This window comes from Thalia democratica, chromosome 1 (genome assembly GCF_965202585.1).
Source record: "Thalia democratica chromosome 1, ktThaDemo2.hap1.1, whole genome shotgun sequence".
In the NCBI taxonomy this organism is placed as follows: Eukaryota; Metazoa; Chordata; class Thaliacea; order Salpida; family Salpidae; genus Thalia; species Thalia democratica.
This window is the reverse complement of record NC_139165.1, coordinates 61,365,678-61,393,623: the sequence shown is the minus strand read 5'-3', so window position 1 is coordinate 61,393,623 and position 27,946 is coordinate 61,365,678. Positions and strand designations below refer to the sequence as shown.

The window sequence follows — 27,946 nt, the reverse complement described above, 5'->3', positions numbered from 1 at the left end:
TGTCAGCGTGTTTATTGTTTAAGTTTAGTTTATTGTTAAAGCAGAATGCACATATATAAATTTAAATTTAATTTAGCGGCTAAAAAGTTTGTTCAGGTTTACGTTCAGTTAATTAAAAGTAGAAGCATGACATCACTGTGTGGCTGAAACAACCATAGTTTTTACAATAAATATTATAAATAAAAATAAAACTTTTGCTAGTATGGCTTTTAGTAATATACAATATAGTAAATTTAGGTATTGATTTTCAGTTAGGTAGTCGTTTATCTTAAAAAACGGTTTATATATGATAAAAATTTTTCATGTACGCTTAAAAATAATTTGTGTTAGAAAAATACCACCTTAATCTATCAAGACGTTAAATAGTATGATAATGTTTATTACTTATCACAATTTTTAACTTTTTATTATTTCAATAATAAATTTATTATTAACTTCAAATTTTTTTAGTATAAATGTTTTTTACTACACAGTTAAAAAAATGGCTGTAAGTTTTTTTATTTAACTAAAACTCAACCTGACTCAATTAGTCAAGTTTATATACTGAACAAATAGTAAAATAAAATTTTTGACTTAGGGTATTTTATAACAGGTGAGCAAAAACATAACATTACAATTTGTGAATAAATATCAAACTATGAAAGTTTTTATTTGTTTTATTATTGGTTAAAGTGAAAAACAAATTCTATAATTTTGTTACTGAAAGCAAAGAAAAAAAAAACTAATTGTTCAATAAAATGACTCAACAATTGTCAGATGATGAATTTCATCGAATGCAGGTTGGTTAACCAAGCTTGCTTACAATATTTGGTGTGTAGCTTGATTACTAAAAAGTAAATGCTATGAGTGTTTTTATGTGGTGAATAAACTTATGTTAAACTATAAAAAAAGAAGAGTAAATTTAATCATTCTTTTAATTTAGTTGTTATGTAGTTAGAGTTCATCTCCTCTTTTTGGTTTGACATATGCGCATACTTTGGTAGGACATACTTTTGGTATGACATATCTAGTAACTTTGCTGGAGATTAAAAGTTAATAAGTTAATCTTTGTTTATTTGACTAGAAATTGGTTGAAAAAAGAAATGAAAAATTCATGAACTTCTGAACAAAACCAACACTTTAACATAAAAGGGTTGCCAAGAAACCTGGAAAAAAGTAGAATTTGACAATTTAGACTAAAAAGCCTGGAAAAACCTTGAATTTTTAATAATTTAACAAGTTGAGTCGTAAAATTTCATGTAATTATCTAGGATGATGTTGCTACAATATCAAGCTGAAATTATGTTGTGTTTGGTGTGTTTTTAATCATAATTCTAGGCAAAAATTCAATGTTTTAAGCCTACTAAGTTTAATCTAAAAAGATACTTTGTTTTAAACAAAATATATAAATACATTGTAAGTGAGAATTAACTTTTTTCAATATAAACTAAAGTATTTAATTAATTTTATTTTACAACATCTTAATCAATATAAATTTTGGTATTTATGTAATTGCTTTATATAGTAAACTAAAAGCAATTAAAGATTTATTCTTTTATATTTTTTTATGATAAATAAGTTTAATTTTATTTTTGTATTTATAAAATATGAATTTTTACAATAAAATAATGGTTAAAAAAGACATCAAATACAATAAAATTTCAGCTTAATATAGGTGCAACATCATCCTAGGTGATAACCATTTTCTTACATTGACTTTAAATGGTACTGGAGAATTTTTCTTAGTTTTTTTTTGAAAGTATAAAATGGCAGTTTAATTAGATTTTTGATTTTAGTTTTAACTATTAAAAAACTTATATAAAATAAACAACTTTTAAAACATTTTAAAATTAATGTACATAAAATTTCCTTTAGTTACTTAATACTGTTTATTATTTTGAGAAACTTAGCTAATAAGGCAACTCATTTTTCAAAAACAGTGAATTTTTGAATTAGAGTTAGAACTAAAAAAAAATTTTTAAAGGCTACATTTATCAGTTCTTACTTGTTGTATATTAAGTCTAATTAAGTATATTTTTTTTAGTTCTAACTCTAATTCAAAAATTCATTGTTTTTGAAAAAAGAGTTGCCTTATAAGCTAAGTTTCTCAAAATAATAAACAGTATTAAGGAACTAAAGGAAATTTTATGTACATTAATTTTAAAATGTTTTAAAAATTGTTTATTTTATATAAGTTTTTAAATATACAACATACAGTCAATAACTTATTAATTTAAAGTATATAACTAAACACATTTCATTTTTATTTATTTGAGATCTTTTGTAGTAAATCTTATTAAAAATAATATCTTACCAAATTAAACTGAATCAAAATTGAAATAAGAATATACTGTAGTTTAAAGTTTTAAAATATAAAATGACGTAATAATTGAAAGCAAAAAATAGTTAAATGTTTATACTGTAGAACTTTCTTGTACCAATAAAATTTGTTAGATTAAAAATCTAACCAAAATAAACCAGCAATATAAATGAAAATAAAACTACACTTTAAAAAAACAAAATTTAACAAAATTAATTGCTTTAAAATTACTTAATATAAGGATAAGTTAAGCACCGGAAAAAAGCTCTTAAAACTTATTAATTAAAAATCCATCCATCTTTTAAAGATTAATATGAAACTTGTCAATATAGGAGTATATTTCTTAGATAGTTAAAGCTTTTTTAGAAAAGTGTTTTTAAAGTTTAAAAAGCAATATTTTTGAATAAATAACAAATATTTTATTGAAAAACAAAGAAAAGTCTTTGAGGATCATTTAGAATATATAGATTAAAGAAAAAACCTTAAAGTATTGTTTTTGGCTAAAAAATGTTCAATTTTTCATCTCTTCTGTCAACAAATTAAATGCAAATTCTATTTACTTGAATTCAGTGAAAATACTGTGTATCAATCATAACAAACTCTAAAAAATTTTAACGTTTGAAACTCCTAAACTATATATAAATAAGCCAATCTGCCGTGGTAAATAAAATTATTTTCAAGTGTGAAAATGTGCATGTTGATATACAGCATGGTTATTGTTTCTTATACATTCAAATTTTTTTTTTATTGAGACAACTGTTAGTAACATGGTAGTAAAGTTTTGTTAAATCTTCATAGAAAAAATTTGCTGTGCATATATAGTGTTTTAATATAATTGACATGTTTGTTATATTACTCTTTGAAAATATCCTAGTAAATTATTTTTAATTATATCAAAAAATTTTATAAACTATAAAAAGAAGGAATTTAAATTAAAAGCAAACAATCAAAAACATTTAAAGAAAGTATTTATTTTATTTCTATTATAATATTACTTATATTCTACTTCTTGATTTTTATAAACTTAAGAAAAGTTATTTCAATTAATAACTAGAATTTTACTCTATGCACTAGTTTTACTTAAATATTTATTTTAGCATTATTATCAAAGTGCTAAAGTTGGAATTTATGAAAGTAATACAAAAACTTAAGGCCATAGGGGGGTAGAAGCAACTTTTTGACCAAAATTAACATGTAGACTTATATTATAGTAAATTTCATAATCTTTCAGATGCTTTTTTTAGATTTAAAAAATATTCAGTAACTTTTTTTTTATGAGAGGTTATATAAAGGAGTGTCGGAAACATTTTTTTGGAAGCAACCAAAGCAGACAAAAGCAAAAAAAAAAACTTAAACATATTATTTAACTAATTTAGTTTACTTAAAATAAAATATGACAATTTTAAAAAAACAATTTAATAAATAAAATTAATACCTCATATTTGAAAAAATCAATCTTTATTAAGGACTATGAATTATTATTTTTATTAACTTTTAAAAAAACTTAATGATAATAATAAGCTATATAATACTACACATTTTTTTAAACAGCTTTTAAAATTTATACAACAAACTTTTTATTTTAATTATCAGTTATTTGTTTATAAACTATTTGTAAATAAATCTGAACATAAAAAAACATTTTTTTTTAATTAAATTTCAACAAAAACGAACGAAATACTAACTTTCTTCCACTAAGATATTTTGAAGCAAACAAACTTGAGTTAAAACCAACTTTGTTTTGCGAATTATAAACTAGTCTTCAGCTAACTAAAATCTTAATTTTAAATTTGATGCAAATTACGTATGACGTAATAATCTCTTAAGAGAATTATACAAAAAAAAACTCTAAAGCTTTTCATTTGAATAAGATTTAGCCAGCCAAAGATGTTTGTAATACTAAGTTTTTGTTCTTTGTTAGTTTAACTTCAGTTTTTCTAAACCAGCGTACCTTAACCTGTTTTTTCAGCTTTACTTTGCTTCATACTTGTAAAAACTTGTTCATTGTGTAGTAAGCATGTATATCTTCCATTTTAAACCAAAAAATAGATAAGAAGTTCAGTATCAATTGATCGAAAAACTTAAAAATGAGTATATAAAGTCAGAATTGTTTGAAATCAAAAATGTTAGAATTTTTTTGTCAAAAAAATTACTAAAACTTTGAAGGCGTTTTTCTCCGCCTTTTAAAAACGCACTAAAAACCTATCTCCTCCTTCATTTTTCGACCTAGATACTTCAAATTTTCAGGAAATGTTACTTTTAATATTTTGAAGAATCTGAATGTTGGAATTTTTGAAATTTTGAAAAATAAAAATTTTATCCACCAAAAACTAAAAAAAAGGGTAGTTTTTTGACAATAATTTTTTTTTTTATTCAAAAATAAAAAAAATCCTACAATAGATCTCTTTAAAGTTTAATGATACACATTCTGTAAAAATTTGAGAAAGATTACTCAAAAAATAAAGGAGGAGATAGATCTTTAATGAAATAGTCTTTTTTCGCATTTTTAGTTTTTGCCTTCTATAAGGAACCTATTGAACGCCCTTTCTTTGATCGCTTATATCTCAAAAGTTACTTTGAGTTTTTTTAAGCGATTAAAAGTGTCTGATAGCTCAGATTAAATTCTACAAAATAAGATCAAGTTGTAAAAAACAAAGTGGACCCCCCCCCCCCCCCCTATGGCCTTAATACTAAGACAAGCTTTATAAATTTATTAGTTCTTTACTAAGACAGTTTTTGTTTTAAAGTTTACATTGAAAAAGTTTTAATTTTAACTTTTATTATGTTTTTAAATATACTTTAAATACAAAAATAACATTATCTTTTACTAAAAAACTTCTAGTTGTTTACAAATTACCATTTATACATATTTTGAATTATAGTATATTTTTCCTTATTTTTAATTTACTTCTAAAAGAATGTTTTTGTTTGATTATTTATTGACAATGAGAGCAAAACTCTTGAAAATGGTTTAAACTTTTAATGTGCAATAGAATTTGTTGATTTTTTCAAATTAAAGTAATTTTATTATTCATCTACTTTACTTAAAAAAATAATTTGGTTTTTGTCTCAAAACTTAATGTAATTTGGATAACGAAAGCATATTTTAGAGCAATGCTTATAGTTATAAAAATAATGAAAGCAAAGGGTAATATAAATTTTTGCAAGAAGTGTAATTTTTCTTTTCCAAGGTTTTAAAAAAATTAGCTGATTCAGATTTTTTTTGATATAAAAGTATTGGTAATCTTCTCATACAACTACAAGTTGTTCTTAATTACTAAAATAGTTATATTATTCAAGTTACAAATAATCGAGATGAGAACTGAGAACTACCAACTAAAAGATGAAAAAAGAAAACAAGTCTTAATTATAAATCAATTAACAGAAAATGAGTCAAAGCTAGACAAAGAACTTAAATTACTTACAAAAATGAAAAAGTAAGTTCTGAATTATTGACTAATGTAAAAAAAGATTGCACATAGTACATTTTCAAACATAGAAAACACTTAGTACTAACCTTATCATGAAAAAGTAATTTTTGATAACTTTTGTAGTTTTTACTACTGCTTTATGCATCAAAGTGGTCACATTTTACTTAAATACAAAATTTGTAGGGAAATATTTCTTAAACTTTTTTGGATTTCGTATTTATTAAACCTTTTAACATGTTAGTATTTTTAACAAGCCCTTTTATTAATTTAAATTTTAACTATTAAGTAATAAGTTAAGTAAACAGTGGAATAGTTTTTACAACAAGTTTGATACTTATTTTTAAATGATAAATAAAAATTTCCAAACTTAACATTTTTCTAAAATTTTAGCGCTTTCCTCAATTTTGTTAATATAAAGTTTTTGTAAGATGTAAAGTATAAATGTTGTTACACTTAAATTAAAAATAACAAATAGCAATTAAAAATGACAATTTTTTGCAGTAATTGCCATATTTCAACCAGCAAATGGCCACACAATTACTTAGCTTGATAATTTAATTTAGAATTAAGAAAAATTTAAGTATTAAAATTTTAGTTCACATAAACACATTAGAATTCTGGAATCTCTGATATTTCCTGTAAGGAAAACTTCTAAATTAATGTATTTGAAAAAACTGTTTTAAATTTATTTCATAAATTTAAAGTAAAATTAATTGTTACTTACTTATTAATTACCTATAATTAACATAAGCTAGATAAAATGTTACTGTTTTTTATATTATCAAATACAATATAATTACAATCTTGTTTAAAATTAAATATTTAACTATAACATACAATAAATAGTTTGTATTATTAAACACCCCATAGTTGCCACCGGTAATCAATAAGCTAATTGATTTTTTGTTAGAGTTCTTTTAACTTAGTCCATATAAGTAAAATAGTCAGATTGTTTGATTCCATCAGGTAAGTTTTAAAGTTATCCTTAGTCATATTTTAATGGCAAACCAAGTGTTTTATACAAAACCATACTTGTATGATGTAATAATTAAATACCTTAAGTAAATTTCATGAAATACTTCATTTGTTGTCATTTTAAATATTGAAATATATATAAAGAATAAGCTAATTAACTTTAAGTGCTTAAAAAATTGTTTAAAGTTATGCCTGTAGAATTGTTTAAATAAATAGTTGGTACAAATTTTTCCTAATTTTGTTTTTTTGAAGTACATAAATTTTTACTATTGATAGTACAAATAAGTAACACACTTATCACCAAAATAAGTATTTTACTGTACTTTTATTACTTTAAGTACTGCATACCACTTTTACTGAAATACATTTACATAACTATTTTTTAGTTAATTTAAATTAAACAAATTTATTTTGTCTTAAACTTTAATTATCATTTTGAAAGCTAAGGAACACATAAATTTTAACAATCCTTGAAAAAAAATGTATGGCTCATTTTACAATTATTATATATTATTTGTGAAGATCAGTTTGTTTGAAATTAACATTGACTGTCAATTCAAGCCTTAAAGTGTATGCTATAGTATACTTTAATTTTTTTTTGAATAAATATAATATGACAATACGAAATATAGTCAGTTAACTAAAATATAACTGATTTTTGTATGTAAATAATTTACTTAACCAACAACAATATTTCTCAATTTGTAAAACTGTTAAATATACAAAGATCAATTATCTAGTTAGTGTTAAATTTGAGTTTGTAAAGTAAGTTTAAACAGAGTTTCACGCTAGGTTTTTTAACTTCTTTCTATAAGTCTTTTCTTGAAGATGGTAATTTTTTTTTGTTCAAAGTTTTAAAACTTAAACATTTTATTGAGTTTATAGTTTAAGGCTCAACGAAGTGTTAATTTTTCTACTTATTGGCTACTGCTTGTTTAGTTTTCACAAAGTTTAAACATTAGTTACCAACTAAGGCTGACTCAGTTTACTTTTAATCTATTAAACTTTTTTTTTAATTGATAACTTACTAGGATTAATTTTTGTTATAACATACCATAGAAGTGTTTTATGTCTAAATGTTTTTTTTAAACTTGTATTGTATTTTTATGGTATTAAAATAAATTAGAGCGCTTTCCACATTAAATAGAAGTAAACAAGCAGAAGAGTTTGAAAATATTTTAAGACAAACTGAAAAAGAATTTTCATTGCAAAACCAAACACTAAAACAAGAATTAAGTAGAGTTAGTTTGTCTTTGAATAGTTTTTATCTATATATTTAAACTTGTATGCTTTTAATTTTTTACAAAGTTTAATTGTTTTAAAATGATATTACTTCTCTAAGAAAAACTTTACATTTAAACACCACTGTATCAATAGATTCAGAAAATCACAGTTAAGTCGATATTTATTAATGCCTTAAATAATCCCACTTATTTTATATGGTTAAAAAATTGTTTTTAAATAATTAAAATAAATTATGTATAACATTTTTTTCTTCTATATTGTGGGCCTGCATCAGAAATAGGGAATTGTTCAAGATTTTCATTGAAAATCTGTGATAAAAAATCCTATAAAAATTAATGTATATAGATTTTTAAACCAAATTAAAAATCTATCTACAGCTCAAGCATACTAGAGGCCATCTGGCCAGTTTTTGCTTAATACAAGTTTGAGTATTTTCTTAATAATAAAATCATTCCTAAAAGATAAACATTGAAAAAGTTACCTTTACTATTAATTATGTTTCTTTTTTTAAACTTTAAAGGTGTATTTCAGTTTTTTTCTTAATGCACTGCATGTCCTTCAACACAGTCCATATGACATTCATTTGACTTCTTTTGTCCTTTTTGGCAGTCTCCCAACTGACTGATGCGTCCTAACAAGGAAGAAACTGGTCTCATTCTACCAAAAGCTTGTGGTCTGAAGACTGAGTAGACCAAACCTTATGTTAATTTGAACTTTTCTCACAGCATACAAAAGTCCAGGCTTAGGCTCTTTAAAACTTTTGCCGATATTTTCTTTGATAGTTATATTTAGGAACAATTGAAAATTTAAAAAGTTAAAATGCATTTTTTGACTAGTTTAAAAATTCAATTCTTTAAGTCAAATTATTAATTATTTTAATTGTTACAATACTATTTCAATAGTTAATTTAAAGATGCTTTTTAACATTTTCTATTTTTATTATATTAAAGTAAAGATGTGCAAACTAAATATTTTATATACAACCAGGTTTTGGTGGCAAGAAATTGCCACTTTTTTAGGTATAATAAAATAGTAAACTACACATAACAATGTTGCTTATCTTTAGTGTTATTTAAAAAGTTATACATGCATGAAAATCTAAACAAAAAACTAAAATTTTACATGTTCGAAAATTTAAGCTTATCAGTGTATATGTAGGTGAAATTAGTACTAATTTTAAAACAAATTGAACCTAATTAATGAAATGAGTCAAAAAACTAAATAAATAAACTGAACTAAGAGCCTTTTAAAAAATGTTTAAAGCATCTTAAATTTTTTTTAAGCTCATTATTAAGTTATTTTATTTTGACTCATTACATTAATTAAATTCTTTTTTTTTTTAAGAGAAATTAGTAGATAAATTTTGCCTCTTGTATCACCTGATTTAAATTTTACAAATTTCTGTTGCAACATTTGTAAAAATCAAAGGTTTCTTCTGTTGTTTGTCTAAGTGTTGATATTTCAATTCAAATACTTAACTTTTTAGATCATGGACTAAAATACCTTAGAAAACACTGCATTTTTTGGTCGTAGCTTGGTATTTTTCTGCAAATCTAAAGAAACGTATACTTATGTGCGAAAAACTTGCTTTTATTCCAACTTGAAAAGACTCTGATTTTTTAGCTTTTAGTATTCATTTATACTTAGTTTTGCACTCCTGAGAGATAATTTAGACATATATGTACTCTTTAGCATTTTTAGTGTCGTAAAAATTAAACGAATTAAATACATCCAAATTGTAACATTTAGAGCTATAGTTTGTCAAAAAGCTGCATTTCAAAATTGATTTTAATGAAAGCTGTAGCTTTAAAAAAATCATACAATTTTATGTTACAAAAATTTGCTTAACTTTTTGTTACTATTGACTACGTTACATGTTTGATTTTGAAAACAATATAAATGTTTTTGAGTTAAATTGTGATTTTTTTGTACTTATTTTTAATGAATGTTTTCTGGGTTTACACAAGTGGCATGACATAAAGAGTCATAGGTCATAGGGGGTGTGGAGCAAAATAAATAGCCTTGTATACAGTTATCACTCATACTTCAACATTCCATTTTTGATGTATTAACATAACTGCATATTTTCAGATTAAATTCAATAACATTAGAGGTAGTTTAAATTGCTGTGTTCCCGCTATGACGTGTTATTTCAGATGTTTTGATTTTGCAGATTCGTAACTTTTTGAGCTAGCTACGTCCCTGCTACAGAGTGATAAAAAAGTTTAAATTTATTTACAGTATAAGTAGTTATATAAGTAATAAGTAGTTAAACTTATTTCAACCCTGTTTACTTAATTTTCATGCTCTTCATTTTAAACTCTTTTCCTGTTATATACAATTATTTGACTAAATGATTAATGATCAAGAGTGTGGGTGTCTGTGTAAATAAACTTATTTACAATAAAGTCTAAGCTTGGGTAAAGTATTTTAAAATTTTGGTGGAAATTATTTGATTATTGTAAAATATATAATTTTTGAATAAATTTTCTCCATAAATTGTTTTTCTTTTCGTTTTATATTTTATTACTGATAAAATTATTTATATTTATTTTTTAACAAAATTTTTTATTGACCTTTAATTGAAAGGTTAAAGTGTACCCAACAAGATGTTATAACTACTATAATTTTTTCAAACATAAAACCAGCATAAAACAGTAGTTATGGGTTACAAACTGTTTTCAAAAGTACTGTGATTGAATACTTTTGATAAAGAAAAATAGCCCTCTTAGTATTAAAATGAAAAAGTTTAAATTTCAATGTATTTTAAATTGCTTACAACAAGTAGCTAATGCGACACAAACTTGATAATCTCATATTGTAAGTACCTAGCTGTAAAGTACCATATCTTGATACTTCTTAAACTCTTAAAACTTTTTGAAGCTATAATATTTTACTGGTGTATACATAAAAAATTTTTTGTAGGTTTCAGCAGATGTAGCTAAGCTTGAAAAGGAGAATAAGAGTATAAAAAAATTAATTTCACCTAATCAAGACTCTGCAAATGACATAAACGTAAATACAATCATTGATGAAAGCAAGTTTAGAAAACTTCAAGCTGAGAACTCCACACTTAAAAACAAAATAAAAGGTATATTTTAGTACTTTTAGTTATAGTTTGATAATAGAAGTTTTTAATATATTTAAATTAGTTATCTGTTAAAAAAAAAGATGAATAGAGGTAAATTATTGACTGCTTTTATTCAATTTTTACTTATCAAGTTGCAATGTTTGGTTAAAATTATTGTTGAAAACATTACTTTTTATTTACAGTTTTAAACATGATCCTAACATGGTTAATAAAAAAAAGACATTAAGCTAACGATAAAAATAAATAATTATGTATATAATGTATAACAGTAAAAACTATTACTTATAATTACAAGCACAGTGATGAACAAAATAATAAGCAAAATAAGTTTTATTTCGAATCTTATTTTTTATCTACTTCATTTTTTTCTTTTATATATTGAAGATCCCCAATTGTCACGGTCCTTAGCAAGCTTCTATGACTTACCAGTGCTAAAAGTCAAGTTTTTAAGGTCGCGCTTGCAAACATCCTAAAACGTTGTATTTGACAACCAGACCATGGTTGCTTTTGACAATGATCAGCTCTCCATACAACAGAAACTATGGGATCCAATTTTTGTTAATCCTTAAGAAATGACTAAGTCAGCAAAGTCTATGTTGACTGAGAGTAAAGTACATGGTGGTGAGACAAGTATGTATTAACACTTCCTCGTTAATGATTTTTTGTTGTCAACAGTTCTAAGGATACAATGTAGACATGGTAGACAAAGAGTGGTATTTTTCTTTTCCTGCTCGCTAGACAACGTCCACTTTTCATACTTTGCATAGACTATAGTTGATTTTTATAGACTAGATTTAATATCATGTTTTTTAACATTTAATTGATTTATATATATATATATATATATATACAAAGATAATATTTAATCAGATCTTGAACTCAAAAATGAACAATATTTGACAAAAGAGAGTTTGAAAGATTCAGATGGTTCCAAGTCGGATATTGTCAACAATTCCTTATTCAAAGTATATTTAATTTTGTATATTTAAAATAAATGCTGTGTCTACTATTAAATAAACTGTTTAAAGCCAAAATAAAGAGATATATTAGTTTATTTCACAAAATATATAATTTTAAAATATTTAAAATATTTTAAAAAAACAAAGCCGAAAAAGTAATTCTGAACTGAACATAATATCTAACCTAAACAATGTGTTATCAGACGACATATTAATGTTAGCAGAGAGTTTTATATCATTTAAAACTTTTTATTGTTTTATGCGTATAACTTAATTGTCAAAAACAATAAGTTCTGCAAAAGTATTAGCGCTTTTTTCTTTTTGGAATCCAATATCATATTTGGTCTATAATTGGTCCTAAATATATATAAAAACTACTACTTATGTTATTATTACTAATTAATATATATTTTTGAATATTTTTGTTATTGTACTTTTAAGTTTACTTTTAATTGAATGAAATAGTTGGCTGAGGAAGCGCTTAGAACGCAGAAACAGTTGTTTCAGAGAAAATTTTATTTTTGCATATTTCTTTTTGCTAAGTGAATGTGAAAGAGAGAGGTTCTTTACAAGGAATTGTACGTGCTAATATATATTGTTTATAAAATACTAAGGATTAATTGTTCTACTAAATAGGATAGTTCATTTTTCAGTTTATTAATAGATAATAACATGACATATAAGTCAAAATAGACATAAATTAAGCTAAAATTTTTAAGCATTGTTAAGTCATTACAAAATTAGAAACAATAATTTTAAACAGACGTTCAAAATTTTTTAACAGAGCAGTAAGATAAATGTTTACAACTACAAAAAAGTTCTTTTCATTTATTTAAAGATAAATTTAAATTAGTTTCGAAGTTTCATGTTTTTCAATTTTACAAAAAGTACAGCCAGTACCACGTCTCTAAAAATTGTAAGCAGAAACTTGGGCCAAATGCACCGTACCAATAGTTTTAATAAAAAACAGTTGAAAATGTTGTACTTTTGCATTCTAAATATAAAGAGCCCGATAATATGTCTAAACCAGAAATGTTAGAGTATAATACAGAGACATTTAAACTATGCAACTGAAGAGATGAAAAAGCATGGTACATCGAAAACTTTTACTAACAAATTAAGATTACTACATTAAAATTAAGATTATTAGTTAGAAGTAATCAGGTTCCAAAACTCATGTATTATTATATTTTCTAATTTTAACAAATTTTGATAAAAATAAGGAGTTAGTTTTTAGTTTTAAAATATTTTCAGTTAAATAGTTGATAAATTTTAACATTTTTACATTAAACATTTATAGAGTTCAACAGAGCCAATAAATTCAGAACTATTAGAAGATGAAAACTTTATTCATTTGCATGCTCAAATTGAAAGGCACAAAATTGAATTAGAAAAGTTTAAAGGTAATCTAACTTTTTTTAAGAGTTGGTTTATAATTATTATACTTCTTTTTTAGTTTTCATGTTATCATATTTGAATAAGTGTTGTGCACTGCATTACTTAGTCTCCTGCTTTGGAAAGTACAATAAACATATTTGTTTAGAAATTTAGCTTTTGTTTTACATTTTTAATTAAGCTGCTGAAATTTTTACTGCTTATTGAAATTCAAAGTAATATTTGAGATATAAGCGATCAAAGTAAGAAAGTTAAATAGGTTCCTTATGGGTGGTGCAAACCAAAAGGGGAAAAGTAGACTATTTCACTAAAAATCTATCTCCTCCTTTAGTTTTTGAGCACTTTTTTAAAAACCTTTCTAGACTAATCTTTAATAGTTATTGAACAACTTGTAGGAAACAGTTTTTTTAATTTTATTAAAATTTCTTCAAAATAAATAAACAAAAAAAAAAGATTTATTTTTATCATTTTGGTCATAATTTTTTTATTTAATTTATTTACAAAAGTTCGCGTTCGACAAGCTATTTTTTATATATAAAAAACATTTCCTAAAAATTTGAAAAAAAATTGTTATATAAATAAAGGTGGAGATTTTTAGTAAATTTTCTAGTTATATATCAAAACTAGTTATATATCAAAAGTCAATTGAATTTTTTTTTATAAAAAGTATCTTATAGTTTGTACTCTAAGCTTTAAAATAAGAGCAAATATTATTTTTGTAAAAAAAAATGTTGTACCCCCTATGCCCTTACTACTGTTTAATTGTTGTTTGTTAGCTCTGAAGAACCTGCTTATGTAAAACATTGTCAGCTAAGCAACATTAAGTCTAATAAACCACAATTACTTTATATCTCTGTGTTTTATGATAGAGCACTGTAACTTATATAAAAAAATTATGCTTATAAATATAAAAAAATCCAATCTTTCCAAAAAATTTAAATTTAAAATTTTTGATACAATTTGTTTTTCAAATTCAAAAAACACATTATATTTACCTCTACATAAATTTTGTTAGATATTGAAGTCAAGTATTCAACTTGTATTGAGGAGCATAAGCTATTAGAAGGAGAACTTTTTAAAGTGAAAGAACATTCAGCGAATGAACAGAAAATATTGGAAAATGAAATTGATATTTTAAGAAGCAAACTGGAAGACTACAAACGTAAACTTGAAGGTCTTTTAAAAGATAACAGTGATCTTTCCAACGAAATAAAGTTTGTGTTTCTTATAAATTTCAAATTTGTTTTTAATTTCATCAAAAAATATTTTAGATAAATTTAAATTCTACAAAAAAAGGTACTACTAAATAAATCTATAGGCGACGACCAGGCGTTGGCAGCCTTTTATAAGTCCCGAGACTTATACTAGAAAATGTTGCTCGCGGGCCTGTCTAAAATTTTTAAAGTGTTTGTAAGTAGACAAAAACGCAATATATTTACCAATAACTTGAACCTAATTTGTACGAATTAAGTAATTTTTATAGAAATATGATGGTAAAATCTTAAAGTGTAAAGTAATTTTTGGCCTTTCTGGAATAGTTTAAATGTATTAAAATTTTCAAATAAGTTCAGCTGTCTCAGCACACCGATTTAGAATATATAGAATTTTTAATATAAAAATATTAAAAAGCTTTTTAAAAGTACTTTATGGCTTTTTACATGAAATTCTATAAATTTTCTTATTCATTGAAATCTAATAATTTTGTAATTTTATTCATTCTCTTATTAAGTAATATTCAAAATATTTAACTGTTTTGTATTTAATTATAAAAAACTTATCCAAAAAAATACCTAAGTATTTCAGTTATAAAAGGTGAATTTATCTAGTTTTCTGTAAGAGCTACGACTACGTGCGCCTAAACTTTATTAAAATTTTTGAATGAATTTCTAAGTATTTGATTTTTGTAAGTAATCTTCTTATAAGTAAATTTTTATTAACAGCATAGTGAAACTGTTTTAAAAATTAACAAGCCAGAAAGAAGTACCTTTTTGTAACCTTTATCCAGTTAAATTTTGATTATAAGAAAGTTATGAATTATTATTATTATTATTCAAGTTCATTTTTTCTTGCACACAACATTTAAACACTATTTTAAAATTATTGTAGTAGTTCGTGCTATGCCAACTCTTACCTATTCTAAAAACTTTGCTAGGATCTAAAGTATACGACTGTTTTGCATGATTTTCTAACTTTATTTAATACTCGTAAAATCTTTTTTTACTGGTTTATATAGTTTACCAATTGTTTTTTTAGTTCTTATTGATTTTAGGTTTTAATTAAACAATTAACATTAAACTTGAAATATAAAAAGTAAAAAAGAACTGCTATAAGTAAACTTACATATATAAAATAAATTGAAGTAGTGTTTTTATATTAAAAAATAGATTCTGTAGTCTATGTAGAAAACATTTTTAACTTTAAAAAACACAATTAAAAAATTAATAAAATTTATTACAAACGAAGACATAGTAGACCATAAAGTTTCAAAAATAATTATAGGTTAGTATACGTTTTAACTATTAAGTATTTGAAACCTGATAAAATTTGATTAAAATGAAAACAGGTTTTTAGAAATGCATTGATGTAGTATAAGTCATTTAAACAATTATTTAGAACTCTAACCTAAATAAATGTATATTAAGCAATAACGCATAGTTTAAAAACCGATACAATTAACAACTTAAATCATGGTTGATACCTAGATAAGTTTGTGGGAACAGGTCAAGTATGCACATATAAATTTTTGCAAGAAGGTATTAGTATGCACGAAAGAACACTTTTGCACGAAGGGACATTTTTGCACCAATACATTTTTACATGAAGACACTTTTGCACAAATGGTCACTTTTTCAAAAAGGGTCATTTTTGCACGAGAGTAAAAAATAAAAAACAAGAAAAAAAAAAGGTAAATTAAATGAAAAAAAAACAAAAAGGAAAATAAAAAAGTTACCGACCGAGAGTAAGGGTTAGGGGTAACAGTGATAGAAAAAAGTAAACCTGATGAAAATTATTCAAAATAAAGCAATACACAAAAATTAATAATTACCGACCGAAGGTAAGTGTTAGGGGTAGTAGTGATAGTAAAAAAAAAAGTTATTTAAAGTTGACAAAAATAAATATTTTTTTTTCAACCTTTGCAAAAGTGTCTTTGTGCAAAATTGATGCCGTGCAAAAGTGTCCCTTCATGCATTTTAGACTTCTATCCATAGTTTGTATACGCTTAAGATTTTGTTGAGGAATTTAACAAATTTATAATGATTTTTAAAATTCTGAGTTTGACTAATAAAATTATTCTTTAGTTTTTGAAAGTACTTAAAAGTCAAGTTGAAATTCAAATTTAGTTTTTTAGTCTTTATAATGTTATACATTGAGTGTACTTACTTATCTATTAGTACAAAAAAGATATATATTGTTTGCAATAAAGCTAGCAGGATATAAAAACTATTCACTAACAGTTAAGGTGTTAGATCTAGCATACACAATTTTGAAAAGAACTTTTAGTACACTAATTCAAAAAGTACTGTTTACTTCTATTTATATTTTGTTTATATGTATTTGCCTAATTTTAGCTAAAAATAAATGAATTAAAAAAAAGTTGTTACAGTAACAATACTTTAAAATAAAACTGTTTAAGCTGTAAAAAATGTGCTGTTGTTTATTTAGCTGATAAATACTTACAATAATGCTCATTTCCTTTTAAAACGTTTTATTTTTATAATAAACTTTATTTAGACTAGTATTACAATTTTTTTTACAAAAACTTATATTTGATAGCGGCTTAAAAGAAATCACACAATCAGCTGAAAACACAATCAGTGTAAATGAGGTTGAAAAGCTCCATGAAGAAATAAGCTCACTTAAAAAAGTTTGTTTACAACTTTACTCGAATATAAATTAAAACTTTTATTAACTTATTTTTACAATAGTTATTACTAAAAACGCATAAAGCATACTTTAACCGTCTATTATAGGGTTGTAAACCTATAATTAACAGAATTGTAGGTTACTTAAATTAGGAGATTTAGACTTGAACTTTAAATCATAAAACACTTATAAGAAAATAACGTTGTTTAGATAATAACTTTATAATAAATAATATAACTTTAAGTAAATAAAAACTAAAACTCACTGTAAGATACCTAAAATTATTTCATATAAACTGTACATGGTATAGAGTGGCTATATTTTGTTTTAAAGAACATAAACACACAATCTAACAATAATAAACTAATGTTGTTTAAAAAAGAACTTTACAATAATTAAGTTCCATAACGGAACTACATCTTGAAGGTTTGATTTGAATTTATCTCACAATCTTTGCGGCTGGTTTTAATAGCTCTGTTCTCAATTTTGTTCAAGAATACATCATGAAAAATTAAGTTCCGCTTGACTGATTTTATATTATTCAAAATTCAGATAAGTTGAACAGCAAGTGAAACTGGTACTCCATTACAGTTTCTTGCTCTGCCGTTTTGGAAAAGAATCTTAACTCTACCCTTTCTCTTTCTTTACTTTAAGTTTGAAGTCTTATCTTTTAGTTTCTTCGTCCACCAATATATATAGAAAAAATAAAGGTTTTTTAGGTTATTATGTTTAAGTATTTTACTAACAGCAATCCTAATCAACTTTTTTCTAGCTTCTACTATAAGATCATTTTGTATTTACACAGATTTGAGATAACTTATAAGTCACTTAAGTGTGAATATCTTACTTTATGCTTAGATGTTTTAATTTTTTTTAGCAGGTTACTTTTTACTTTAAATAAATAAAAACTGTCAAAAATTGGTTGCTTTGGTTAAAAGAAGCAAATAATTTTCAAAACGCAGTTTGAATAAACCGAGTACAAAAAGTCACTAGTCGACTTGTTTGAAGCAATACGAATAATGTTTTTTTAGTTACTTGTAATGGTTGTTTAAAAATACTTGTTTTGATGCTTTGAGTTAAAAGTTGTAAAATAGACACAAAAATAATTTACTTAGCAAACGAAGTTTTTAATTTCATTAATTTTTTGATAATAATGTTGTAAAAGTTAAAAAAATATGTTCAAGTGTAATTACATGATTATATTTGATCTTGAAATGTATTAACTAAAAATTTTGTAGTTTAGTTTATAAAGATTAGTCGTTTTTAGACAGCTTAATTTAAAAAATAAGTTTTTAAAGAATTTTTGCCTCTTTACTGACTGCTGAGTTTAACTTTAATCAGATATGTTTCTTTCGTTTTGAACGACTGATATTTTAAAATATCTTATTAGTTTTTTTTCTGTATCATGTGCTCTTTAGTGTTAGACGATTTTTACTTAATATATAAAGTTTCTTAAATTTTAGCATTGTAAGTTTTTTTGGATAGAACTAGATGCAATATTTTCAAGGCTAAACTACTTGTTCTATCGACAATACTTTGGTTATAATTATGTTTTTCAGCTAAAATCTATATTAATTTCTAGTACAGTAATCTCTCGCTTATTTACGCACATTGTGTCCACAGAAAAAGTGCGTAAAGATATGAGAGATCGTAAAGATACGAGAGGTACCAAATATACTTACTATAATGGCTGTTTTTTTATTTTGCTTCTAGTTAAAAGCAGACTGGGGACTTTCCCACTTTTAACAATTTGTTTACTTTATTTATAAATATTAAATCAAAATATAAAACTCTACATATATTTAAAAAAAAGATTTAAATTTATATAAAATAATAATACTTGTAGAAAAGTTTTACTAATTTTAACAATAAGTAAATTTTATTTCTATCTTTATCTATATGTGACTTATTTGATAATTAACATTTATATTCTATTCTACTTAGCAAATTCAATTTATAATTAAACAGTTGTTTACAATTAAGAAATAGTGTCTATATATGTCTATGTTAACATTTTAAACTCTCATTATTTTATTATACTTTCATTATTTACACAGTTATATTACTTTCCAAAATTTAATTTAATATCTTATTGTTAACAAAGTTTCTGATATACTGAGGTATACTAAATGTTTATCAATTAGTCAAGGAACATAATTTAACAAAGTTTAAGAATATAGAGAGGTGAGTTAACATTTAAAAACATATTTTAAATTGAAAATATACAATAAACCTAATTTGTGCAATATTAAAATAAATTTAAGTTTTTATATTTTGAATTTTTAGAATTCTAAAATGTGTAACTAAACGAGAGTGCGTAACGTCACGAGTGCGTAAAGATGCGAGAGGTTACTGTAGTTGATGTACATTTAAAGCTGTACTGTAGTTGATGTACATTTGTTTAAACTGTATATTACGTTAATTGACTCTGTATTATGCAATGAGTTTAAGGTATTTTCAATCTATTAGTTAGCAGAGAAACGAAAACTTATGGTGGACCAACAGGCTATTGAAATCCAGGAAAAAACAGTAAAGTTCAACGAAATGTGTGTTGGTAAGCAGTTAGAAAATGACAAAATAACGGAGAATTTAAGGGTCAGTTTTGATGAAAAGTTAAACAAGCTTCAAAATAAATGTAATATTCAAGAAAAAGATATAAAAAATCTTCATATGCTTCAAAAAGTTAGTTTAAATCAACATTCTGTAATTTTTGTCTTATTGATTTGTTTTTAAATTTAATTTATTTCTATAAAAATAAGCTTGCATATTTTTACAGTAACTTATTATTTTCAGTTAGAATTTTTACCAATTTTTTGTTATAAAATGTTTTACAAATACATTAGTATACGAGTTTTAGTATATGTATAGAATTAAATGACTTAACTTAGGTATTTTAAAAACAAGTTTTTCAAGTTTAACATGTTTGTTTAATATCTCCTTAAAAACTAAAAATACAAAAAAAACTTAAAAAATTAATTTTATCAGGTAATTTTCTAATTCAAATTGTTTAATTTTTTTCTTGTTATATAATGTCAGAGTTACCTATCATTCAGGCTATTTCAAGTAATTGGAATTTTATAAAGTATCAGGCAGACTTAAAAAAGTTTTTATTTTTTTGAAACACTTTTAAAAACTTATTCTTGTTTTCGTTACAATTTTGCTGTATTTTTTACTTATATGTATTTTCTTAATTATAACTTTTTGTTTAGTTATTATTCGTTTTGTACTATTAAAATCTAACTACCAACCAAAATTCTATGTTGCTGCTACTAGTACCACTGCTCAAGTAAAAAAAAAACACTCTTTGTGACTAAGCCATGAAAAAAATAGTCTTAGATCGGGCTACTTTTTAATGCTAGAAACAATGGTAAGCACGTAAAAGTTGCAAATTACACTTTAAATACCTATTTAAAACTTTAATTTACAGTATGAATCAAAGTTATACCATTGAAATATAATTCATAAATTTAACAAGAATTGAATAGTTTAATACTGGATGGTTTTTTTTAATACTATATTGAAGAAAAAAACTTCAATTAATTAACTTCAACGACCTTAGCTAGTCTGAATTGTTTGGTTTAATTCTTCTATTATTTTGTTTCTTATGCATTAAATATTTAAAATTGTTATAGTTTGATAATAAAGCTATTAACAAAGATTCCATTGGTAAAATCAAGATTTTCTAAATACTAAACTTAACAAAGAGTAAGACAAAAGAAATGGAAAGTTTACATCAAGAAATAAAGCAAATGAAAAAACGTTGTGAATCGTTAGTCAGCAGCAAAGAATTGTTAACGAGATCTTTGCAGGAAAGTGAAGAGAAAATTAAAACTAATAACAAACAAAACCAAGAAAACATTTTACAGTTGAACCAAGAGCACTTTGAAAAATTATCGGTTGGTATATAATAGTTTATAATAAACCCTTTTATAACTTTGTACTCATTTCACTACTGTTTTAATGATTATGTCTTAGTCCATTTTTTTCAGTTTTTAGTTTTATAAATTAAAAAAATATATAAACGTGTTTAAAGAAAATAAGTTTCAAGTAGAAATAAAACATGATGAAATAATAAATAATAAATATTAAATAAGTAGAGATGAAATAGTAGAGATTTAAATGATATTAACTATTAGTAATATTGTTTGCTTAAAAATTAAATGTTTTGAGTTAATTTAAAACTAGTTTTTAAACACTATTCTTTTAAGCTTAAACGTTTAGTTTATATTTAAATACAAATAAATTTCGAAGAAGATTTACTTTTAGTAATATATTTCAAAACAAAACACAAGTAAAAAAGCTGAAATTTAAAATACTTTCATTAAATTTTTTTTCTTACACTTTTTACTAGCATGTTTTATCACTTCATTATTGTTTTCAAACAATAAGTTTTAATATTGTATCAGTAACTTAGTATAAATTTTACTTCTTACTAATTTAAGCAACCTAAATGGTTCCAGTTTTTGTGTGAAGTGGTAAAATTGGATATATTTAATCATCAATAATATATATATAATTAAAAACAAAACTGAAATTTTAATTTAAAGACATGATTTTGTTCTGAATATTACGTTGGAACTATGAGCCTATGTACTGTAGTAGTAAACAGTAGTACATATATATAGAAAAGATTATCATAACATTTCAAGTAATTGAGTTTGCAACCAAGGATTTTAACGATTTGTCATTATTCTACGATAAATATTATGAAGTCAACGTAGTTATAACGTTTTAAACTTAGTTCTAGTTTAAGAAAAACAACTTGTATTTAATTTGTTCAGTATGTAGAAGAACAAATAAAATCAAAAAATGATCTTATATGCGAGAAAGAAAAGCAAGAAGAAAAATTAACAGAAGCTAATATGTCTAGTGAAGAAGAAATAATTAAATTAAGACAGGAAGTAAAAGACAAAGATGATATCCTAAACCTTGTAAAAAAAAAGGAAAAATCAGTTGTTTGTTTTGTTAATTTTTTAAATCTTAACTAGAGCTTTTAAAAATTCACTAAACACTTTTTAGTTTCATTTATTTTTACTATGTCTTTATCTTTTCTATGATTTAAATAATATATATTTTTCTTGTTGTGTTTACTTAAGTAATCAATGTAAAATTAATTTTTAGCTAAAGGATATAAAAAGACAACTTTTAAACGAAAAAAGAACAAATGAAAAGCTGCTAGAAAAAATTAAAGAAATTTCAAGTTCACAAACTGGTTTTGAGCTTTTTTTAGTAAATACCTAAAATCTACATAAAAATTTGATGTTCTATAAGAAAATAGTATTAAAACATTGATAAAATTTATAAGAGTGTTATGATACGATTTTTATTATCACAAATTAGTTATTTAAATGAATTTTAAAGTTTTTGAAAAGGTTCAACAAATGATTAAATTGTAATAAGTATATATTATATTAAATAAAATATTTTTTTAAGTACTAAGTAGCTATATAGTTGTTAAATTTAGTTATAGTTAATAAGTGTGAATCTATATATAATAGTCTAAAACTTTATTTATCATAAAAGTTATCTTAATAAATACCTATATTCATTCTTGTTTATAAGGTTAAGATTAAAATATTTTTAGATCTGGATGAACTTTTAGGAAATAAAATGAGTCAGTCTTATGTTAAAGAACAAAATAGTTGTGCAAGCAGTGACATCTCTGGTTTTAGCTTTCAAGAAGTTTCAAAGACTATAAGTCAACATATCCCCATTAATCATGCTCCTTCACAAGTTATTAAACTATTTCATAGATTATAGTTTTATAACAAGAAAAGTTAAAAACAATTAAAAATAGTTACACTTGTGCTTAAATATAATTTAAACTTATTTGATGAAGAAATCTTATATATCAAGTAAAAATAAATAAAGATTCTGTTTACTTTTAGACTATTTTACTCAAACATTTTTATTACTTTTACATTGTTAAATTACTAAGATTAGTTTTTAATAACTTTTATAATAGTTTTTCAAATTTGTAGTTTGAAATATTTAAAGTTAGGTAAAAATGTGTTTATTTTTATTTTTTCATCTGTGCATCATTCAATATAATTTTTTTAAGGCTATAATTCAGTACTTGGAAACTTAGAATACTATTTGTTTATATTAGTTTTTCTTTTAACTACAATTTATTTAATGAGGTTGTCAATGTACTTAGTAAATTTTATACCACATCGTATTCAACTTAATATTTTTAGTTCTCTACCGAAATTGAAACTTCACAATTAAGTCACAAAGAAACTTCTGACTTATTAAAAAGGATTTCTAAGCTTCAAGAAGAAAAGTCGAATATGCAAGAAAGACTTGATCACTTAGAAGCATCATGCACTTCTATGGCTACCGAGTTACTAGAAAAAGCAGAAATAATTCAACAATATGTTGGAAGAACGAGAACTGGTGATAATTTTTTAATAAAAAATATTTAACAGGCTAAATTTTATCGTAAAGTTTACCACTAACTATTTCATTATTAAAGTCAAAAATTTCAATTTTTCATTAGGTACTTTTCTATTGATAATCTTTTTATTGCAACAGTGTATACAGTACAAATAGCTATTGGTAAACTCTCAATGTGATTTTAAACACGTAAAAATATTTCAATTACGTTTTTTAACTCTTTTTATGTAAATGCCTCGAGGTCTAACAAAATAGCTTTACTCAAAAATGATAAGTTAAATTGTTAATGTACTATTAATTTTTATGTAAATTTTCTTTTTTTGGTTAACATTTTTTACTTTTAAGTAGTCTAAGTTTTGTATATGATATTATGGCTTTGAGTAAAATTGTAACTTAATCTAATTTTTCACAAAGTATTTTATCAAAAAGACTGTTTAACTTTTTTGAGAAAATTGTAATAATATTTATATATAGTTAAAGATTAAAGTTTTAGAGATTTGAAAACTAGTCAATTCTTTCTACGCAGACGCCCCGCATAAAAATGTTAAAGAGTCGTTAGAAGAAGCTTCATCTACAAAAAAAATGTTTACAAACAAGTTAAAGAGTCTTGTTACAAATCAAAATGAGGAGCTTGAAATGAAAAATTTGCGTCAACTAAACAATAAATTGACAAGAATACTTGAAGAAGAGTTTACAAAAAATAAATCTCTAAAGCAGGTACATCACTGATTTTATAATAAGAGTTAGTGGTTCAATTGACATGGCTGCACTTCAAACTATGTAAATTTAGTATGATTTTCTCCTTAAATTTGTTTAAGTCAAACTCACATAAAATTTCTCACTAAACTGTTTTATTCTTTAAGTTATGAGTAATGGGAACAGGCCAAATATGCACGAAGGGGAATTTTTGCATGAAGGGTCATTTTTGCACGATAGTAAAGAAAAATTAGTAAAGTAAAAAACTAATTATAAGGAAAAATTTTACCCATCAAGGGTAAGGGTTAGGGGTAACAGTGATAGTAAAGATAAAACAAAAAAATAAATTTCTTAAATATAAATGATAATTGAGTTTTCTACCCGTGAAAAAGTGACCTCTCGTGCAAAAGTGATGCCGTGCAAAAGTGTCTCTTCGTGCATATTTGACACCTACCCATAAGTAATAATGGATAGTCAAGTTTAAGCATTTACTTTAAAAAGCAATGAATTGCAATAAAACCACCTTTAAACAAAGCTTTCTCAATTAATCATTGCAAATAGGCATATAATTCTATTTTTGTTGCGTTTATTTTTAAAAATAACTTATAAATTTTTGTTTAGTAATCATCTTTAACATTAGAGCTTTTATAAATAAGATTATTTCAGGCATTTAGGTCTTGACCACATTCATTTTGAACAATAAAAATGTTTAAACCAATTTTGAATATTTTTCAAGTTTTCATTGTTTTCTCTTTATTATCAAAGACCATAAAGACTGTTTCACTTATGTATTTTTGTTAGAAAAAAAAATGAAGGTCATTATTTCCATTGATAATTCAACTTTTTATCGTACCCGAGGAAAAATAATAAATTTTACGCTTTGATAGTATTTATTTATTTGAAATTTTTTCTTTAATTACAAATAAAACTTGAAAACATTAAAGCTGAGTTTTTAGAAGGCCAAATGCATAGGACAACTTATTTATATTTTTTGCTATTTATAACCAAAAAATTTATATTTTCTATTTTATACTGGCCTTTTGTATTTCTATAAGGGTTGTTTTATATGGAAACGAGTCAAATATGCACGAAGACAATTTTGCACGACGGGTCAAATACGCACGAAGGGCACTTTTGCACGAAGGGTCATTTTTGCACGAAAGTTAAAATTATGAATAAAAAAAAAGTAAAAATAAAAATAAATAAATAAAAATATTAATAAATAAATAAAATATCGACCGAGTGTAAAGATTAGGGGTAACAGTGAAAGTAGAAATTAAAAACAAAAAATAAAAAATAACAAAAAAAAACTGTTAAAAAAATTAAATAAAGTGATATAAAAACAAAAAAGAAAAAAAAAGTTATCGACCAAGGGTAAGGGGTTATGGATAAAAGTAAAAGATTAAAATTTATTCAACCAGTGCGAAAGTGTCTATGTGCAAAATTGACACTGTGCAAAAGTGTCTTCGTGCAAAAATATCCCTTAGTGCGAAAGTGTCTTTGCACAAAAGCGTCTTCGTGCATATTTGACCCTTTGTGCAAAAGTTTCCCTTCGTGCATGTAAGAATTCTACCCGTTTTATATATAGAGAGTTTATAAAGTCTTAGGTTTTCAAATATTAATTAGTTTCAAGTTAAGTATTTAATACATTTTACACTGTTTCATGTTATTTACTATAAAAATTTTTTACCCTGAAAATTTTAAATAATTTATCATGAAAATATATATAACAGGATTTAATAGCAGTAACAAATCAACTACAAGAATTGAAAACTTCAATTTAGAAAACTTTAAATTATTTATCTTTGGATTGTCTTCAGTTTTATTTGAAAAAGTTTTTTTATTCAAAAAGCTAAACTTATCTGCAGTCATAATTGATTAATAAATCAGAATAAAAATATTAAACAACTATTTTTAAAGCATCTAACAAATTAAATATAAAACATTATATGAATATTTTATAGTGTTATTTCTAGCTGGTGTTCACATTTATTTTAGTAATCACTTTTCACAACTTCCTTTTTTTTGTAAATGTTTTATTTGTAATGAACTTTTTTTAACTGTATTTGGATAAATTTTATAACTGAAACTCTTTCTTAGCTCTTGACAATCAACAACATTTTCCACTCTTTAGTTTTAGACCAAAATTTGTTTTTTTAAGTTGAAGCTCATTAAAAAGTACTAAACAATATATTTTTTCGACTGTTTTATTACAATTTAAACAAACATTAGTTTAGTATGTAAAAGAATATTTTTTATTGAAAATTTTGTAATTAAGTAATTTATAAAATGAGTTTTTGGTAAACGTACTTGACTATTTATTTGAATTAAATTATTTAATATGCAAAACCTTACAAGTTTTCTTATATATTTCCAAGTCCTTTTCAAAAATCAGTTTTTAGTAATATGTATTTGAAAAATTTAGTAAACATATTATGTCTTCTTTGTACATAAGACACAAAAAGTTAAAGTACATAAAAATGTTATGTTTAATACAAATTATTACTAGCTTGTGAAGCTAAACTACCATATAACCAGTGTGCGTTTTTTAAACTAAATGTATAGTGTGTATACATATTTATAGACTATATCTTCGTATACAATTAAAATATATAATTTTGATTCATAGCACCTTTAGGACTTATAATTTTACATATAATTAGAACCAAAACTCTAAATTGAAAAATACGTGCATTATAAGTTTTCTTTGCCACTCTTCAAATCAAAAAAGTCAGCCTGATGATCAAAACTTGACATTAAAACTGATGAAAAGTCGGAGGTTGGAGAATTAAAAAAAATTCAACTTAATTTTTTTTTAAATCAAGAAGTGCCACCATAAAATTTCATTTAATTAGTCTTAAATTTGACACAATTGTTTATCTGATAACTCTAAGGTCGCATTTTTGGGTCCGATACAGTTTGCATTAGGGTGGCTTTTAGAAAATCTAATTCCGCCAAAATTAAAATATCTTCAAATTATCTAAAGTTTTACACAGTGTTTTGTGTTATTTACCACTTAAAAAAGGTAACCGTATTTATAAGCACTTTAGTGTGCATAAGAATTATTATAAAGTGCACAGAAAACTTATGTAAAAATATCAAAACTACTGAAAAGTAAAAAAACAAACACTTTTACCTTATTTCTTTTTATTATGATGATTTAAATGTTTCTGTGTACATTTTAATATAATACATGGTAAAAATATCTATTGTAAGAATTTAAATGTAAATTACATGCTATCAAAACACCTTAGTTTTAAAGAAATTAAATTTCAGTTCGTTACTGTGCATTACTTTTGTACAAAATAAAAAACATTCGCATTTAGTCAATTTATTTAACATTTATTTTATAAATAACCAACTGAATACAAGTACATTCAAAAATAATCTTTAGTTCACCAGTTGCTGTTAAAAGAAGGATGTTATTATTTAAACTAATTAAAAACATTGCAAGAAAGCCAATCCGTCTTTTTCACATTTTTTAAGCCTAAGCAGCAAATTTTTTCAAAGGGTTTTAAACGTTTTCCAGTAACTTAAAAAAAATCAATTACATCTTTTTACCAAAAAAAAATCGACTAAAAAAAGTTTTGTTCGC

General features: G+C 23.8%; 1 protein-coding gene across 1 annotated transcript; it reads left to right on the top strand.

Annotated features, from left to right (window-relative positions):
• Window positions 1-643: 643 nt before the first annotated feature.
• On the top strand, window positions 644-26,472 carry LOC145831269 (GRIP1-associated protein 1-like). Its single transcript, XM_082938455.1, has 16 exons — window positions 644-779; window positions 5,600-5,736; window positions 7,832-7,946; window positions 10,876-11,041; window positions 11,912-12,006; window positions 13,301-13,403; window positions 14,411-14,609; window positions 17,170-17,260; window positions 19,729-19,941; window positions 20,964-21,155; window positions 22,041-22,214; window positions 22,381-22,471; window positions 22,844-22,992; window positions 23,457-23,655; window positions 24,182-24,372; window positions 26,085-26,472. The coding sequence occupies exons 1-16, from the start codon at window positions 738-740 to the stop codon at window positions 26,133-26,135; spliced, it is 2,208 nt and encodes a 735-aa protein (XP_082794581.1). The 5' UTR covers window positions 644-737; the 3' UTR covers window positions 26,136-26,472.
• Window positions 26,473-27,946: the final 1,474 nt, after the last annotated feature.